Genomic DNA, 20,511 nt, shown 5'->3' with positions numbered 1-20,511 from the left:
CTCCTTCTCTTGGAAATAACAGGCTTTTTATTTGTTTTGCTAATATTCAAGAAATCACAATCTGAAGCTTTTTATATTCTCTATAACTTTTAAAACCCAAATAAAATTAATTGAAAGAAGAGTGTACTCCATAATAAGTAGAACCATTTAAATACTATCACTGAGATTTCTGTGACTGCTTTGTGAAATAATTATAGCTTTACCAGAGTCCTTCTTTACCTTGTTAGATGTTGAATTCAGTTGGCATCTGATGGCTATATTTTAGTTTGTGGTGTTGCCAACCATTTAGGGATATTAAGTACCATAAATTCTGCTATAAGGAATCCACTTACTCTACTTCAGGCTTGGAAATATTTCCAACCAAAAGAATTCTTAGCTGAAAATATTTAGAAAAGTTTAAAAAACTTTATAGTAACATTTCCTGAAAAAATAATTAAGATGGTAGTGACGGTAATGGTTGGCAATGGTGGTAGTAGCAGTGGTAATGATAGTAGCTGCCATGCCTATTACACTTCAGGGCTTGAAAAGGCTTTTAGATTTTATCTCATCTGAAACCTTTAGAATAATTTTTGTGAGGTAGGTGCTGTTATTATCCCCATCTATAGATATGGAAATGCATGCCCTTTAGAGGTTAAGTGACTTGTCCAAGGTCACAGCTAGTAAAGGTATGAGGTGGGATTCTAACTCAGGTCTTCCTTCGGAGTTTAGTGCTCTCTCTACAACACCATAATGTACCCCCAGTCATGTATTCCTCATTTAAAATGGAGCAGATCAGTCTCAGGAAGAAGAAGTCATTTAGGAAGCTGACAAGCTAACTACAACTCTTTATTTCTTTTAAAAGACAATCTTCCCATTTTGCCCAGGTTGGAAGTGCAGGAGGATCTTTCCCATTAATGACTGGCAAAGGAACTTGGTCTACTCTGTTTCTTACTTGGGCAATTTAGCTCTTTCCTTTGACAACTTGGTGACCTCCTCTCCCTCTCTATCTCACACCTGGGGGCTAACTATATAGATGCCAAATTTAGTATGAACAGTCAATCAGCATAGCCCACTGTAGCTCAGAACTCCCGAGCTCCAGAGATCTTCCATGCTAACACCTTGCAGATACTTGTGATAATGAAGAGTTAGCTTTCTTCTACTCATAAACATATCCATCTGTAAAGTTATCTACTGTAGTCCATATCCTCTCACACCTAAAATTATGGCTATAATTAAGTTAGATATGGCAAAAAAGTTTGCCTAGCTGCCCTCAAATGAGTTCAAGTTACCAGTTCTGAATGAACCCCTTCCAGTGATTGAAAGGAATAGCAGCTGTATTTACTGAACCACTGACTAAGAAATGGAGGCAAGTTAGGACTGGAGATAGGTAAATGTTGTACCCACCCCCACCCCCCAAAAAAGTAACATGGTATATAGTCTTTAAACTATGGGCTGGTGAACTTGACTTAAATTTCTTATAAACTTTTAGAATGTATTGTTAAAGGGGTAGATTGCTGACCATTTAGAAAGGAATATAATGATCACTAAGAGCCAACACGGCTTCATCAAGAGTGGGCTATTGGCTTTCTTGAGGAGGCTACTAGTCTAGGAGATAAATGCAAATACGTATCGGAAACCTCCATAACAATTAGAACTAAGCATAAGCAGAACGGGTTTTCAGTAGGTGGTAAGCTCCCCATCACCATGGATCATCACCTGGAAGCTGGGTGGTTATTTGCCAGGGCTATTATAATATATATGAGGTTCTTGCTCTGGTACAGGTTAAGCCACATTTCCAAATTTTGAGATTCTCCACATGCATGTGTATGTATGTGAACCTCAACAAATGTTCATGATGCTAGTACCCTGAGAAGCATTTCCAATGGAAACAGCACACTGCTGCTACTTTTCTCCTTTGGAAAACTATAGAAAGGAACTGTACAGACCACGAGACATATGCCATGTTACCTTTGAGAATGGTTCAACTCTAGAAAAACAACAACAAAAGATGGTCAGTCTAGGCAATAAAAAGTGAGTGTCTCTGGTCATTGTATATTTCTGTGTTTCAAAGCCAAATATTCAATTAAATTTGGATTATTCACTGGTTATATTATCTACACCTCATTTACAATATACTTAAAACTTATTCTTAAATACACTTACACTCTTTTTGTACAGGAAACATAAAGACTCTGCATTACCAAATAAATAGTTTAATTTCAGTTTAACTAACAATGACTGGTCTTCTGGATTAAAAATAGAGCCAGTTAATAACGTTCCAAGAAATGAGTTACTTAGCAGAAGAAAACACCTTCCCAGTATCCTTTACAAAAAAGTCAGGTTGTCTGAAGATTGTATAACATCCTTTCTCCTAATTGTTACATAATCTAGCCCACTCTAGATTTACTTTGAACAACAGATCAACTTAATGAATCATCTCCAAGGAAATCTGAATTACTTATTATGCCTTGTTACAGACAGGAAAAATCTTGAGGCCCAACAGAGAAATCTAGCAGCTTTCCTGAAAGGGTTAATTAAAAGAAACAGACAATACTGGTTTGTTTGTTTGTCTGTTTGTTTGTTTTTTTTTTTTTGTGGATATAATGAAAGCCAATCTGCTTCCAGGGCAGCACACAACCAAAGTTTTCCAAATTTTCACCTCCAGTTATTTTCCTTTTTATACTTTTTTCTTAAATTGCTTTTAATTTTAAATCACCTTTGCTTCCAAATATATCCCTTCCCCTTTTCCTCAAATACCACCCCCTCAAAGAGTATTCCCGTAAAATAAAATGTGACAAGGGAAAAAAAAATTCAGCAAAAGTAACCAACATATCAACTGACTCTGCCAGTATATGCAAAGTTTCACAACCAGTCTCCTAATTTCTTCACAGAAGGGAGAGGATGAACTTGCAGTTATAGTTTTACGCTCCCTTCCCCATTCTGGCATCTTTAGGAATAATCTGATGGATCTCAAAAGCATCATGGCCATAGATCACTCCTGAGGCCTCGAAAACAGAACGATGCTAGACCTGTGGTAATATGAATATAACCAACAGTAGTAGTGTTAAGGCAGTAGATCTTGTAATCTCGTTTTTAGCTATCTTTTCCTATCTGTCTCCACGGCTGCCCGTTGTGGGGTGTAAATTGTGAGTATAAAAGTAAACTTATTTCAAATGAGATTCCTCACAGAAAAAAAAGATCTTTCATAACCCTGGATGGCAGACACGTACCCTCTGAGAGTATCCACTGGCTGTTTGCCTGGGACATGCCAGTTACCTAAAGCTTAGTGAGAAGAAGTTACTGCAGCCTACAGCACTTCTTTTCACCACTCATTTCAAGCAATGGATAGTCTCATCCATTTCAGTAATGGATAGTTTCACAACAGATGGTAGAATGAAAATTCATAGCAGTATTCTATCATATAATCACCATCTCCTCAGTTACAACCTCTCTGAACTCCACATCTTCTATAGAATGCCATCATAGGTGATATATCTTAAAGGATCACCTGAAGAAGATACTTTGAAGTACTCTTCAAAACAAAATTTCTTGAAAGTTTGCTTTTAACTGCTAAGCAAGGGTCATATTTAATTTTTCACTATTTTGATTCAATCCAATAAGCTATGTATTAAATGTATAGTATTTTACATATAAAAATGAATAAAAGAATCCCTGCCTTCAAGAAATATATGGCCTTGGGAATAAGAATGTGAGGGGGTGAAAAATATACACAAATAACTATAACACAAGTTAGAAAATCATGACTTTGGTATGCATTAAGTTCATAAATGTCTGTGAATGAATTACTATTAGCTAAGAAAAACAATGGCATGGAAAATTCAAAGGCAACATTACTTCTACCTGGAGAGATCAGGGAAGTTGTCAAAAAGGAGGTAGTATCAGATTTGGGCCCTGAAGGCAGAGAAGGATTTCAACAGGAAAGATTGAAGGAGGGGAGAAGAAATTTGCTACAGGCATGAAGGACTACAGGCATGTGGAAATGCAAAAGCAGGGGGAGGGGCAGAAAGGGACTTTAGAAGAAGTAAGCAGTCCAGTTAGGCTACAACTGGATGCACCAAGAATTCCATAAAATGAAGCTGGACAAATAAGTTGGAGCCAAACTGCAGAGGTCCTTGAATGCCAAAATAAGGAACCTATTCTTTATTCTGTTGGCAATGGAGATCCAAGATGATTTTAGAGCAATATTACTTTGGAAATGATATGATGGATGGAGAAAAGGAAAAGAGATTACAAAATTATAAGAGCGCAGGTGAGAAGACATGAGGGACTAAACCAGAGTGGGAGCTATGCAGTAGAGGTGGGGAAGGGAATTAGATGTGAAAAAAATACAGATGTAAAAATAAAAGTATTTGATAACTTGAAGATAGAGGGATGAGGAAGAGTCATAAATGATGCCAAGTTTTCAAGCCTGAGAGACAGTAAGAACAGTAATACTATTCATGGAAATACAGGAATTAGGAAAAAAGACAAGATTCGGAGGGTAAGGTGAGGATTTCTGTTTTGAACATGTCCCATTTGAAGAAAGGATAGGAAGAAGATGAGAAGCTGGCAATTGTAAAGCGCAGCTCTGGAGGTCAGGGAAGCCAGACATAACTGATCTGGGAGGTGTACAAATAGAGGGGAATCACTGAAGCCCCAGGACTGGACAGCAACATCAAAGGAAAGGGTGGAAAGAGAGAAGGGAGCCAAAGAAGAAGCCCCACTTTGGGGATGGAAGGATGAAGAGGTGTCAACAGAGACTCATCAGATCCAAGGATCATAGATTTAAGAGCTGCAAGAGCTGCAAGCTAGCTCCTTCCTTTTACTCATGAGGAAACTGAGACCCAAAGAGGTTTATCGACCTACCTACGGTCACACACACATACGGTATGGCATTCAAACAAAAATCCTCTCACTCTGAAGTCAACTATATCAAACACTGCTGCAGACAGGTCCAGAAGAATGAGCAGGGTCAAGTGTTCAGCAGAGGCAAAAAGCATAGGAGAAAGAGCACTATATTGGGACTCAGAGGACCTGGGTTAAAATCTCCTACATAGGTCTGTGTGGAGCATCTGGTTATGAGGGTATGGCTGACCCCTTCTCCACAGAAGGGATGGCTGCCACTCCTAGGACTCCAGTGCCTTTCTGCTTGTTGGTGGCAAATGGTCAGCAGTTGTTGCTGTTGGTGATGAGGAATGGATCCCTTCTTCACAATAACTTCTCTTCTCAACGATGGCTGTGGAAGCTGAGGAGGTCTGAATGGTTTGGGGGTACTGCTACTCCCACAGCTCCCAAGCTGTCTCTATCAGAGCCCGTAGGGAGATTGTGGTTAAGGTAGTGGCAGCGGCCTGACTCGCCTGGCTCACACAGCCTCCTTTCTCTCGTGCAGGGTGCCTTGATGTTTCAGCCAGCTGGCTCACCTGCCCTGTGAGTGGCAGTCAGCTGGTAGTTGGTGAGGATGGCTAATCTCTTTAAATCCTATGATTCCAATGATTTGACAATTAGGAGGTCATTACTGGCCTTGGAAAAAAGACTTTCAGCAGGATGGTGGGAATGAAAAAAAAAGTGGATTCATCCCCAAATCTTTTCCAGGAAGTATTGAGGAAGTGGGACTTATAAACATCTTCTCTATATGACAGTAGAAACCGTTAATGAAATGACCTTATTCATAGCGTATGATATATAGGTTTTCACTGTACTATGCACCACTTTCTAAAGTGAGTCAGAACCATTTGCTGGAAAGCACAGGTAATGCTTCTTTAATATGTTGCTATGACAACACCCCATTTCATTAAAAAATGCACAAAAAGGGTATTCAGTAGCCACGCCACGAGTTATTAAAATTCAGTCTTGATTTTCTTCTACTCAGCAGATTATAAGCTATTCAACTGACTCAGGGGGCCAGTGCCTCCATTTGTACTAAGTATCTGATGTGTAGTATGGCAGGCCAGGTGTTAAACAGGAGGTGAAATGGGGCCATTTTTGCATTTCCTTGCTTCTCTCCTTCTGTTCAATTTCCTTACTTAAAAGGCAGAGTTTAGAATTCAAGATTAAAATAGAAGTATCCCCCATTACCAAAAAGAGCGCCAAACGCCTTCTAGTATTTCTATACAATTGTCTGATTCTTTCAAATAAAATAATGGTATTTCAACATAATTTTATTGAAATTTACTCAAGATAAGCCCCATCATCCCAGTAGCTATCTCTAATCCCATGCACTCACAGGATCTTTGGTTTTAAAGGCATAGTTTGTTCAGAGGAGAAAATGTGGGTACTATTCCTGGTGCACAATATTTTTCCTATTTTGGGGAGGGGGTTATTTTTAAAATTTTTTTCTGCATTACATGTAAAAAAATTTAACATTCATTTTTTAAAGTATTTAAGTTCCAAATCCTCTCTTCTCCTTGAGAAAGCAAGCAATTTGATAGAGATTATATATGTGCAGTCATGCAAAACATATTTCCATATTTTGCAATAGAAAACACAGACAAAAAAAACCAAGAAAAATAAAGAAAGTTAAAAAGTGTGCTTCAATCTGCATTCAGGCTCCACCAGTTCTTCCTCTGGAGGTGGATGGCATTTTTCCTAATAAGTCTTTCAGAATTGTCTTAGATCACTGTGCTGCTGTGAACAGTTAAGTCATTCATACTTGATCATTATACAATACTGCTGTTACTGTGTACAATGTTCTTCTGGATTGCTCACTTCACTTTGTCTCAGGTCATATAAGTCTTCCCAGGTTTTTCTGAAAATATCCTGATCATTTTTTATAGTATAATAGTATTCCATCACAATCATATACCACATAACTTGTCCAGCCATTCCCCAACTGATGGACATCCCCTTGATTTTCAATTCTCTGCCACCACAAAAAGAGCTGCTAAAATATTTTTGTATGTATAGGTCTTTTTCCTTCAAAAAAAAAAATCTTTGGGATACAGACCTAGTAGTAGTATTGCTCAAAGGGTATGCAGTTTTATAGCCCTTTGGACTTAGTTCCAAATTGCTCTCCAGAATGGTTGGATCAATTCACAACTCCACCAACAATGCATTAGTTTTTTCATATCCCATCCAGAATTTGTCATTTTCTTTTTCTGTCATATTGGTCTGATAGGTTTGAAGCGGAACCTCAGAGTTATTTTAATTTGCATTTCTCTAATCAATAGTGATTCAGAGCATTTTTTCCTAAGACTATACATAGCTTTGATATCTTCTTCTGAAAATTGCCTTTCATATCGTTTAACTATCAATTGGGGAATGACTCATGTTCTTATAAATTTGACTCAGTTCTTTATATATTTGAAAATATATTTATCAGAAAAATCTGCTGTAAAATTTTTTCCCAGTTTCCTGCTTTTTTTATAATCTTGGTAGCATTGATTTTATTTGTGAAGAAACTTTTCAATTTAATATCATTAAAATGATCCATTTTACATCCTGTAATGCTTTCCATCTCTTATTTTGTCATAAACTTATCCCTTATCTATAAAGCTGACAGGTAAAATAATCCATGCTCCTCTAATTTGTTTATGATATCACTCTAAATCACGTACCCATTTTGACCATATCTTGATAAAAGGTGTGAAATGTTGGTCTGTGTCTAGTTTCTGTCAAAGTGCTTTCCCTTTTCCCAGCAATTTTTGTCAAATAGTGATTTGCTGTCCCCAAAGCCTAGATCTTTGTAGTTATCAAACACTTACTATGGTTGTTTCCTATGGTGTACAATGTACCTAAATTATTTCATTGATTCACCACTCTATTTCTTGGCCAGTACCACATTGTTTTGATGATTAGTGCTTTGTGATACAGTTTGAGATCTGGTACTGCTAGGGCACCTTCCTTCATATTTTTTTTAATTAATTCCCTTGATATTCTTGACCTCTTGTTCTTCCAAATGACTTTTGTTATTATTTTTTCTAGTTCTATAAAATAATTTTTGGTAGTTTGATTGGTTTGGCACTCATTAAATAAATTAATTTAGGTAGAACTGTCATTTTAATTATATTGGCGTGGCTTACCCATAAAGCAATTAATATTTCTTCAATTATTTAGATGTGATATTTATTTCTATGAAAAGTATTTTGTAATTGTGTTCATATAGTTTCTGGGTTTGCCTTGGCAGGTAGACTCCCAAGTATTTTATATTATCTGCAGTTATTTTAAATGGAATTTCTTTCTATCTCTTGCTGCTGGGTTTTGTTAGTAATATATAGAAATGCTGATGATTTCTGTGGGTTTATTTTATATCTTGCAACTTTACTTAATCTGTTAATTACATCAACTAGTTTTTTAAGTTGATTTTCTAGTATTCTCTAGGTATATCATATAATCTGCAAAGAGTGATAGTTTTGTTTTCTCACTAATTATGCTAATTCCTTCATGTTCTTTTATGTGAGATAATGTTCCCCATTCTACCTTTCCCTTCCTCTTTCTTGCAGTGCATCCCTCTTTCTCACCCCTTCATTTTATTTTGTTGAAATCATCCCATCATCAAGTGACACCTGCACCCTCTGTCTGCATATATTCCTTCTAACTGCCCTAAAAATGATAAAATTCTTGGGAGTTCTAAGTATCATCTTCCCATACAGAATGCAAACAATTTAACCTTATTGAATCTATTATGATTTCATGTTTTCCTTTTTATGCATCTTGTATTTGAAAGTCAAAATTTTTATTCAGCTCTAATCTTTTCATCAAGAATGCTTGAAAGTCCTTGATTTCATTAAATATTTATTTTTATCTCTGAAGGGATATACTCAGTTTTTCTGAGTAGCTGAATCTTGGTTGGAATTCTAGATCCTTTACCTTTTGGAATATCATATTCCAAGCCCTTTAATGTTGAAGCTGCTAAATCTCGTGTTATCTGGCTGCCTGCAATTTTTTTAATTAGACCTGGGAGCGTTGGAATTTGGCTATAATATTCCTGAGAGTTTTCTTTTGGGAATCTCTTTCAGGAGGTGTTTAGTGGATTCTTTCAATTTCTATTTTACCCTCTGATTCTAAGACATCAGGGCAGTTTGCTCTCTTTTTTTTGGAATAAGATGTCTAGGCTCTTTTCATGGCTTTCAGGTAGTCCAATCATGGTTTTCAGGTAGTCCAATTATTCTCAAATTGTCTCTCCAAGATCTATTTTCTGGGTGAGTTGCTTTTCTGATGAGATATTTCACATTTTCTTCCATTTTTTCTTTTTTTTTTTTTTAACATTGTTTCACTGTTTGTTGATGTCTCATGGAATCATTAGCTTCCACTTGCCCAATTCTAATTTTTAAGGAATTATTTTCTTCAGTGAGCTTTTGTACTTCTTTTTCCATTTGGCCAATTCTACTTTTTTAAGAAGTTCTTTTCTTCAGTTAATTTTTGTACCCTTCATACAATTTGGCCAATTCTGCTCTTTAAGGTGTTATTTTCTTTAGTGTTTTTTCTTTTGTACCTCTTTTACTAAGCTGTTGACTCTTTCCATAAATTTCTTGCATCACCCTCATTTCTTTTCCCAATTTTTCCTCTACCTCTTTGATTTTAAAAATCCTTTTTTAGCTCTTTCAGGAATTCTTGTCAGGCTTACATCTAATTCACATCTTTTCCCCTTTGAGGCTTTGCTTGTAGCTGTTCTGACATTGTTGTCTTCTGAGTTTACGTCTTGATCTTCCCTGTGACCACAGTACAAGTTTTATGGTCAGGTTCTTTGTCGTTGTTGTTGTTTGCTCATTTTCCAGTCTATTTCTTGACTTTTAACTTTATGATAAAGTTGGGCTTGCTCCCAGGGTGGAAGGGGCACTGTCCCAAGTCTCAGGTTTTTTGTGCTGCTGTTTTAAGAGGGAGTTCATGAAAGGTATGGTTACTGCTTTCCTGGCCTGTGCTCTGGTCTTTACTCAGGAAGGAACCTTATTCTGCTATAGCTACAGGTGCTGGCACTCCTCTTGACCCTGGAACCGTAACCAGGTCCTCCACTCTCCCGCAGTCGCAAAGTGCTCGTGCTCCTTTTTGCCTTGCAGCTAAGACCAGGACCCCTACTCTCCCGTGAGCCACCTTGACAAACACTCTTCTCCCCCCCGGAGCTGTGACCAGGGCCCCTGCACCTCTCTGCTATAAGTTCTAGTGCTCTTCTTCACCCTGGGAATGCAACAGGGTCCTGAACTCAGAACCAGCAAAGGGTCCCCTGTGATCTCTTTCTGACCAGTTGTCCAACCCCCTTACCCTCTGTGGGCTGAGGGCTCCAGAAGCCGATGCTGTTGATGCAGCGCCCTCCAAGGCCTGCTGCTGATACTGCTGGAGCCCAGCCTGCACTACACTCCCGCTGACCGCCTGGTATGACAGACCTTTCCTGCTGACCTCCTGCATTGTCGTGGGCAGGAAAATTGTTTTACCCTGATCTTTGGTTGGTTCCGCCGCTCCACAATTTCATTTGGCACATTATTTTGAGGTTGTTGAGAAGGGAATTTGGGAGATTGTGGTGAGTTTCTGCCTCTACTCTGCCATCTTGGCTCCACCCATCACAATTCACGATTCAGGAGTGTTTAGCAAAGAAAAGAAAATGTGTTATAACAGAACTTGCCCCTGAATGCACATATATGACATCTAAGGATTGATGAGAGACGAGCTTTTTGAATGCAAAAGGTTAATACAGCATAAAGACACAAAGCCACATCAGAGAATAAGCTTCTCTCTTCAGAATAATGGTGTGAACTAAAAGCCTCAATTGATCTGTAAATATGTGTGTGTGTATGTGTGTGTGTATATATGTATACATATATACATATACATACATACATACACACATATATATAACACACACACACACACACACACACACACACACATATATATATATAAAATACATCCTACAAAAGTCTTGGTCAAGAGATTACCATGTAATGAAAAATTTCTAAATAATGACATTTAAAAGCCATTTGTGACATCTTGAGCCTAACAAGTTTACTGACACGCTACAGCAGGAGGCAAGAAGATACTTTCTCAAATCTTTGCTGGTTGTTTCTTTTTTAATCCTAGGTTTCACTCACGTGCTACATTTTTCTACAATCACTAATTAAACACAGACAATAAAAAAGAAAAAGCAGCAGTTGGTGGCAAGGAGCAGTGCACGTGCTTTTGCCTCCAGGTTAAATCGTCACCTAAGCGCACACCTTCCCAGATCCTAAATCATGGAATGCTAGAGCCAGGACGGGGCCTGCCATCTTAGTCTAATCCCATCACATTACAACTAAGGAAATGAAAGCCTACAAAGAAGTGACATGAGCAAGTTCACACAGCAACTAAATAGCATAGACAGAACTTGTACCCTGATCTTCTCATTCCTCATCGAGTTCTCTCTCCGTGACAATCAGGATCCTCCATTTCCTCCACATCCACCCTTTTCTTCTGCTAGTCTTTATTCCTCTTTGGATCCCGTATTAATACTCGCAAGTAACTTGTTTATACAATGACGGAGAATATTGTGTGGCTCTGCAATCAAGTACCTGGGTTCAAATTCCACCCTTGAAAATTACCACTTGTATGATCAGGGAAAAGTCACTTAACCTCCCTAGGCCTCAGTTTCCTCATCCATAAAATGAGAGGATTGGACTAGACTAGCCTCTAAGATCCCTTAACTCTCCAGATCTACAATATCATAGACTTTTCTCAGGATTTAGTGTAGAAGCTTCAACTAAGGACGTATATTTCCTGATAGAAATGTAGGATGTCACTGCACAAATAAAACTCACAGACCAAGGAGAGTCATTGTCAACAGATAAATGCATCAAAGTTCTAAGAATACAAAGGATTAGCCAGACTGCCAGTCTAGAGGTTACGTATATGAAACATTACGTAAGCCTCATATTTTTGTACATAGATATTTAACCATCTCTAATTTTCACAAGGAGAAAGGGTCTACAGCTGCATTTAATATAAATTAAATGGTGGGAACAAGTCACTGAGTTACTCTTTTGGCTAGATTTACTACGTTTGAAAGCTGGTGCTTTTGCCCTGCCCAAAGAAACATGCCAAAGAAAACACAACCTCCGTAACAAACTGGGAATCTCTCTTCCTCCCCCTCCCACCAAGCCAACACCTGCAGTGACCACATTGACAAAGATTCTCTGTAGTCTTTTTTTTGTTGTTGTTGTTCCTTTTGATGTAGAGTTTTAAGCAATCTTATCTCAACAGAAACATATTTATAATAGGAAATGGCTTTGAAAGGATACCCAACATCATAAAAGCACAACGGGAGCAAAAAAGTTATAGGATTAAAGAGTTAAAATGATAATAAATGATAGAGCAACTCTTCTCCCTGAGAAACAGCTACTCCCACTTGAAGTAGAACCTTTAAGTTTCCCAGAACCCTTTCTTCACAACCAACATGTGAAGGAAGTGGCATAATCAATGGGCATTTATGAAGAGTCCACTATGTGTCAGGCTCTGCGCTGGACGCTGAGGATACCAATGCATGATGCTCAGATGAAGTCATTGAGTAGACTCACACACTTTGTTTTTGTCAGTGACTTCAGTCATGTCTGACTCTCCATGACCCCATTTGAGGTTTGTTTTTTTTATCAAAGATACTGTAATGGTTTGCCATTTCCCTCTCCAGCTCGTTTGACAGTTGTGAAAACTGAGGCAAAAAGGGTATAGTGACTTGCCTAGGGTTACACAGCTAGTAAGTGTCTGAGGCCAGATCTGAACTCAGGAAGATGAGTCTTCCTGATTCCAGGCCCAGTACTCTAAACTCCATACCACCTAGTTGCCCACCACATACCTTGAGTCCCAATTAATGAGTCATTGCTAGAAACTGAACCCAGGCCCCTTGAAGCAAAGTACAGCACTTATTTATTTTAAATACAGAATAATTATTCCTCCATCTTCAGTTGTCAGGTTCAATCTAAAGAGGGCAGGGCTCTCTGTTGTACTGAATTTTTAACATCTGTCTAGTAGATAAGCTAAGCCTCTGCTGAGCTTTATCATAGAAATAAAAAATATCACAGGACAAGAAGTTCCCCCAAAAAGAAGACTACCCTAAAAACCATATATCTTTCCCCACAACCCCTCAAACCATTCCTGGCACATACTAGGCATAAGGGCTTGTTGATTGGCTGATGGCCAATGTCATAATCAGAGTCCTGTTAAAAACCATCCTAAGTTTCTAAGGTTTAAAATAGTTATAGTGGAATCACAGAACTTTGAAGTTTTCTTTTTGTTATGACACTCACTTTTTCATTTATGCATTTTGACTATAATTGTATTTCAAACATATGTTTTATTTATTAAAAAGAACCAAGTAGAGGTTCCATTCTGGCTTGTATAAAAATATGCTTTTTGGGCAGCTAGGTGGCATAGCGGATAGAGCACCAGCACAGGAGTTATGAGGACCTGAGTTCAAAACCAGCCTCAGACCTGACACTTAACATTCACTAGCTGTGTGATCCTGGGCAAGTCACTTAACCCCAATTGCCTTAAAAATAAATAAAAATATTCTTGTTCTCTACTTACATAGAGTATACAGACCTATTGTAATCAGGCCATCAAGCCAATTAGGTGACACCCAGATTTCCCTTTCTTCTCTCCCAAAGAACCATTTCTTATTATAAAGAAGTTAGTTTTTTTTAGAAAAAAAGAGGAAGAAAAGAAAAAATTCAGCAAAATCCATCATTACATTGAGAAAGTCTGATCTTATATATAATGTTTCATGGATTCCCCATGTCTTCAAAGAAAAGCAGAGATTGGACATGTAATTTAACTTCTCTGAGGCTCACATTCCTCATCTGTAAAATGAGATGTTTGATTTCATAACGTCTAAAGTCTGTTCCAGCTCTAAATCCTATAATACTGAGATTCAATGGAAAGAAACTTAGTGAACCTATCTCCACGTGCTTCATTCTACCAGTGCATAATTGCCTTCTTACATCCCTTCCAGGGGCCAGGAATAGCCAGTCTGACCCTGGCTAATAGTTTGATGACAGTAGGTAACCACAGAGACAAGTGGTACAACAGGAAAGCCCCAAAGTTTCAGTTACCCTGCCACACGAACCTCCAAAATGAAGCCAAACCATCACCGCCACCACCTTCTTTCCCCCTCCCTGCCCTCACAAGAAGACATGATTCTGGGCTCAGGGTCTGGGTAGAAGGGCGCAGGTATTTCCTGGACTCAATTCTGGTCTCAGTGGGCTGCCTCCCTGACTCTGTGGTGAAGCCACAGGCATACCCTAAAACCATAGAGACCTTTCTCTAGCATTTGCATTTAAATATTCTCTTCAGGCAAAACAGAGGGGGGAGAAAGTGAATCTCTACTCCATTTTCACAATGTGCAAGCAAAGGAGGCATAATAAACAGGGGAAATCACTTCAGCCCTAGACTTTTTGGAAACCACCCAGTATGAGAGGCCACTACAAGAGGGGCAGCAGTTAAAACATGTGCTCCCAATAAATACAATTAGAATTCTCATGCAGCGCCACGACCCTGCCCCCACCCCCAAATCCATTCACACACACATTTACCCAAACCTTCCCCTCCTAACTCTCTCAGGCTAAGCTACTTTGTTACTCTTTTGTGACACCCTTTCGTGTTACTTCTGCCCTCTTACCTCTACCCTACACAAGATTCCAGATGTTTCTGTACTAAATTCTATCAATGCAAAACTCTCCCAATCAATTTTAACTAGATTTTATCTTCTTAAAAATGCTAGCAGGAGGTAGCAGGGGTGGGGAACCTGCGGCCTTGAGGCCACACGTGGCCTTCTAGATCCTTAAGTGCGGCCTTTTGACCGAATCCAAATTTTAAGGATCTAGAAGGCCACGTGTGACCTCAACGCCGCAGGTTCCCCACTCCTGGGGAACAGTAAGTAGGAAGAGGGAAGATTTCATGTCCGACAAGCGTTACTGACCCAGGCACCAATCTCTTAGATCCCCACTTAAGACAGTTCAGTTCAAATGATTTTACTTAAGCTGAAAATGTTGTTTTTAGGAAGTTTTAAAAAGTTTGTACAAAAGAAGCAATCTTTCTTTTTCAAAGAAATGTCACTGCCATCTCAAACACTGAGCCACAGTGAAAACAACAACAACAATAATAACATGGGTTCCCATTTGATTACATAGTACTTCGATTTCCACAAAATACTTGTCTCACAACAATCCTCTAAATGATCTCGAAATTATATGGTCATAGAACTAAAGCATTAAGTGGCCTAGTCCAATCCTCTCATTTTACAGATAAGGAAACTGAGGTCCAGGGAGGTTAAAGCGATTTGACCAAAGTCACAGTGCAGAAAGTGAGCATTAAGAGGTGGATCTGACCAGAGTTGGCATTTCATTCTTTGCCCTGTACCACCATGCCTCTTTTCTTCAAGAAGAGTCAGTCGGCAACTGGATATGGCACACATCCCCAAACTCACAAAATATTAAACTTACATCCTAATTCATAGAAGAATTCCTCTTCTCCACCCAAATCCGAGATGCCGGTTGCACACTAGGATCACCATCTTACAGAGGGGGAAACTGAGCATCAGAGAAATGGACCGATTTGTGCAAGGTCTCACAGCTGGTGAGAGTCTGGGCTAAGCTCCAAGCCTTCTCTTCTTACCCTAAGTCTAGGGTTCTTCCGCTCTGCCAACATTATACCTCTCTAGAACCGTAAGGACTGACGTTAGGTCCCTATGGATGCCTATGTGCTCCCTTAAGCATGAAGCTACTTCAGCAACCTTTGCTTTTCTGAGTTATTGCAATGTGATGGCCTGTTCACTTGCTCTGGCTTCACTCTTTATTGATGGGACTTTGCAACATTCTGTTACGTCTTAAAATAAGGATAATTTGATAAATTTGATAAAGACCAATGTTGGGTTTGTAAATACAAAGTTAAAATTTTACCACTGTCAAGAAAACCAGTAAAATCTATTTTTAAGCTTACCACTGGAAAGGGGAGTCAGTCAACAAGCATTTCTAAAGCATTTACTATGAGTAGGCATTGTGCTAAGTGTCAGGGATACAAACAAAAGCAACAACATAAAACAACAACAACAACAACAATTTTTGCCCTCGAGGAGCTCACATTCTAACGGGAGAGACAACACTCAAACAACCAAGGACACACAAGAGAGATATATACAGATGCACACACATATATGTCTATGTATATATGTAGTGTAAATGGGATATGTTATCTTAAAGGGAACCACAGTGGTGGGGGGAGGGAGTCCTGGAAAAAAATCTTTTGTAGAAGGTGTGATTTGAGCTGAGTCTTAAGCCGGGGAAGGCAGGAGACAGAGATGTAGAGGGAGAGCATACCAAGCATGGAGGAAAGCCAGTGAAAAGTCATAAAGTTAGAACATAGAGTGTCATGGGAGGAACTTCAAGAAGGTCAGTGTTGCTGGATGTGAAGGGGAATAAAGTAGAAGAAGACGGGAAAGGTAGGAAGGGCTTTAAAAGCCAAATGGACAATTTTTTTCCCTTTATCGTGGAGGTAATAGGGAGCCATTTGTATTCAGCAGAGAGGATGATATGGTTAGACCTGCACTTCAGGAATAGTCTTTTGACAGAATGGTAGATAGAAAGCATTAAAACATATATACATTCCCAACTACTACTCTTTACACATAGCCAGGCCATCTCAAACAAACTTTTGAGAGGCTGTGTCAGCAAAATAAGTTCCGGTCATGTTGTCAGTGGTGGTACATAGGTCAGTGCCAACGAAGTTGTCATGTATGCAACTAGGACAGGATGCTCACACACAAAATAAACACAAACCTTTTTGCCCATATACTCTGAAGCTCAATCAAACCTGGGACAGACACAGAAGACAGAGTAAATGAGACACTGGGAAGAAAAACTCATTTCTCACCCAAACACACACACAAACAGACATACACAAATAACTTTCAAAAAAAAAATCTCACCTGAAAAAATTGACTTGTTAGCCAAGCAAATCCAGGCAACATCTACATAGTAACACCACAGTAAATACCCTGAAGAATGAGTGTTTGCAAAGTGCTATCAAACCACACTAGCTGAGAACTGTACAAAATGAACAGCCTCTTTCTAACGGACATCAGCAGAGAGGTGCACGCTGTGCAACATCCCGGATGCCTTGCGGTTATCACTGTACCATGGCACATGTCGCCTTCTTGTTCTGAGTGCCCTTTGTTCTGTGGCTGATGAGCACCCTTGATAGAGAGCTGGTTTTATGTCTTTTGAAATAAGCTTGTTTGAAGACAGAGCATGTTGACTGCAGAAATTATGCAAACTTTGTGGGCTTATAAGCAGTTAATTTTGAAATCCCCAAATAGTCCAAATGACAGGTCAGCACCTTACGGGCACTTGCAAATTAACATTTCTTTTCTAACAGTTGGGATGTGGCTGCTGTTGTTGTTTTAAACTTAGATGGGGGACAGGAGGAGGTTTGCCAAAGAAGATAAATCATGGCAAAAGAATTGGTAAATTAGAAAACTATATTAAATGAAAGAGACAAAAGAATAAAGGGAATAAAATGAAGGAAAGAGATGAAGGAGGCACATTGTAAAGCAAACTATTAATTTTTCTTATGTCATAATCATAAATAGGTTTCTATGGACAGTTGTTTCCCTGTTTTTCATCCTGCTATTAAGAACAGCAGGTGAGTGATTATATCTTGTATCATAATCCAGTCTTGATTTTGAATAATTAGCTCCTGATGAGAGGCTAAAAATACTAAAAACCTAGATAATAATAGCTAACATTTATATATCACTTAAAGGCTTGCAAAACACTTCACAAAAGTTATCTCATTTAATCCTCACAACAACCCCGAGAAGTAGGTGCTATTATTATCTCCATTTTACAACTTTGGAAACTGTGTCATATAGCAGATAAGTGACTTGCCCAAGGTCACTCAGCTAATAAGGTGTCTGAGGTGGGATTTGAAGTCAGGTCTTCCTGACTCTAGGTTCATCCCTCTATCTACTGTCACACTAGCTGCCTAAGATCAGTGTAGGAGTTAGCTCAGGCAACTTCCTGCTCCAGCCCTATTAACCCCATTTATTGACAGATCTTATGCTAAGGTTGAGACTATTACAGGCCATGTCTTGAGTCTCTTTCCCTTAAAACTGAAAGTGACATTCAATGTTGACCAATATCATGTAAGTTCCTTAAACTCAGGAATGGTTTCATTTTTTTCTTTGCATCCCCAGCAGTAGCTGGTATATGGGGTGTTCCAAATGTCTTAGAGCAGTTTTAAGCTACAAATACTTAACCCATCAATATCTGTAGCAAAATTACCCTGATCTTTTTCAGAGCTGGTCAGAGAACAAATGATAAGAGCAACAAGCTTTTTGGGCCTATGACACAAAGAAAATGTGAGAATCCCAGCACCAGACACGTTTACCCTGGATTTAGAGATTAATCTCTCATTTTAATAAAATAACCAATCATACAAGATCTTAATGCTCAAAAGAAAAAAATGAAACAAAGCAACATTTTGGACTGCTCTACTTCTTTGCCAATGAACAATATTCTACAATTCAAGAGTTCTTAATCTCTTTTGTGTCATGAGCCTCTTTCTCAGAATATTTTTAAATGCATAAAACACAGAGGATAACAAAGGAAACCAATTATATTGAAATACAGGCATCAAAAAAAATTTTTTTAAAGCACACAGCGGTCCAAGTTAAGAACCCTGGTGATCATCTAATGTCTTTGTGCAATTCAATTCAATTTTATTAAGCACCAGCTATGTCCTAGGAAGGCCCAGTGCTTGACTCACTATAATGACTTAACTATAATGAATTTGTGTTATGCTGGTACATTTTTTAATTCCTTGGTGACACGATATATAGCATCTCCATGGTGGCTTGGAAAACGTTTGGCTTGTAAACAGCGTTGTTAATCTGGAAAAGTGAAGGAAAGCAGTCAGCAAGAGAGAAGAGCTTGGGTAATTTGTAGACAATTTGAAGAATGGTTCAATTAAATGAAGAGGTACTGTTACCAATCCTTGCAACACAGTACATAGGTATATTGAGTGTACCAGGTATAGCTGTTGCTCAAGCGGCCTCTGAACACCAAGGATTCTCCTCCTCCCCCTTTAAAAAAAAGTAATGGTCTCCATTATCCTATGCCTTTTGCTAACAGTACGCAGGTTTGGGTTGTTTTTATATTTTGTTTTTGTTTTTGTTTTTCCTGAACTTTTGGCTTGGGACTCCAAATTTAAACTTGTTAACTAACACAGGTGGAAGAAATGATTTCTTTGTTGACTACAAAAAATTAAGGCAACTTTAAAAAATGATACAGACTTGGGTGCAGAATGTAGTTAGTGTTCAACAGCCCAGGAATATTTGACCATAACCAAAAATTGAATGTATTCTATCTTTTGGAACACTTGAGGGAGATGTAGGTGAGTGTCCTCAAGGTCTCTTAGCACATCAAAAAGGTATTAAAAATCTTTAATAATTAGCCTTGGTAATAAAGAACAAAGACATCATTATCCCTGACCTAGACTCAAGCAGCACCAGGCTGTATGCCTAGCAGGTACTCAATAAATATCTGTTGAATGATACTGACTCGCTCGCAGTTGTTCATACATAACACTCCTCTATCTTTGTACACATAATCCTATGTCTTTTATTTTGTGCATGACTTTATGGCTGGCATAAAGTCCTTCCCCCTCATCCACTCCTGGCTCTTGGAATCCGCTGTTTTCTTTGAAACCACTCGAGGCATTCTATATAGGAAGCCTTTCTTGATGTCTCTAGTTACTGGTGCCCTCCCTCCCGAAATTTTACCTCGTATTTATTTTGTATATGCTTATTTATGTTGTCTCTTCTGCTAAAATGTAAGCTCATTCAGGGTAGGGAGAGTTTTATTTTGGTCTCCTCATCCTCTGTGTAACTATCACAGTGTAAGTGTTTATTAAATGCCTGTTGATTAAAAACCCAAAAGTAAACACAAGTTAGTGTGTTATTAAGAAAAGAGTACTGGACTAGTAAGGATCCCTGCAGTTCTCATCTCTATACTGTGATTCTCTGGGCCTCAGTTTCCTCACTCTGACTATAAAGGTGTTGGACTACAGGTTTTTCCAGTTCTATTACTAGGAAAAACTGAAATATGTACTTTGTATTATGTTTTCCCTTGAGGTTTCCCCTTTAAAATAAGGAAGACAAAGTTAAAGGTGTGAGGAAGAATTATTTCAGCTACACGATCCTTCCCTATCGCTACTACCCTTTGCAACATTCATTTTTCTTTGAGGTTTTCACCGTCTTTTATTGACGAAGAGTTAATAAAGCCAACCAATGGCAAAGCAGCTTGGAATTTATCTCTTCCTTGGTTGGAATTTCTTCCTCGTGGTCTTGAAAATGACTGGTTCAAGAAAAACATTATTTAAGTAAGGCATTGGAGCTAAAAGATTGGCAGACAAAAGAAAAATCATGCAATCACAGAATTTATTTTAGCTGGAGGGACCTTAGTAATCCTGTGGTCCAACATTTGTATTTTACAGTTGTAGAAAATGAGACCGGAGGAGGTCAGTACCATGAAAGGAAAACTAGATGTGGAATCTGGAGAGCCCTCATTTAAAGCTAGCCTC

The 20,511-nt window shown here is 38.6% G+C and overlaps 1 protein-coding gene across 6 annotated transcripts in view; it reads right to left on the bottom strand.

Annotated features, from left to right (window-relative positions):
* The window catches only part of LOC114031508 (T-lymphoma invasion and metastasis-inducing protein 2-like), a 288,383-nt gene that overhangs the window by 38,158 nt on the left and 229,714 nt on the right, over nucleotides 1-20,511 (bottom strand). For 2 of the 6 annotated variants that reach the window (XM_027846627.1, XM_027846624.1), the window contains exon 1: nucleotides 15,375-15,531. The exons of 2 other annotated variants lie outside the window; for them this stretch is intronic. Coding sequence is in view for 1 of the 4 variants with exons in the window: in XM_027846623.1 (XP_027702424.1) it covers nucleotides 16,856-16,897 (42 nt within the window). In the remaining 3 variants the exon portion in view is untranslated. Of the gene's footprint in view, nucleotides 1-15,374; nucleotides 15,532-16,855; nucleotides 17,042-20,511 lie in introns of those variants that run through there. 2 more of the 6 variants (XM_027846625.1, XM_027846623.1) reach the window with 2 other exon arrangements.

The sequence above is a fragment of the Vombatus ursinus genome, unplaced genomic scaffold (genome assembly GCF_900497805.2).
Source record: "Vombatus ursinus unplaced genomic scaffold, bare-nosed wombat genome assembly UNPS02015175.1, whole genome shotgun sequence".
NCBI lineage: Eukaryota > Metazoa > Chordata > Mammalia > Diprotodontia > Vombatidae > Vombatus > Vombatus ursinus.
This window is presented reverse-complemented; position numbering and strand designations above follow the sequence as displayed.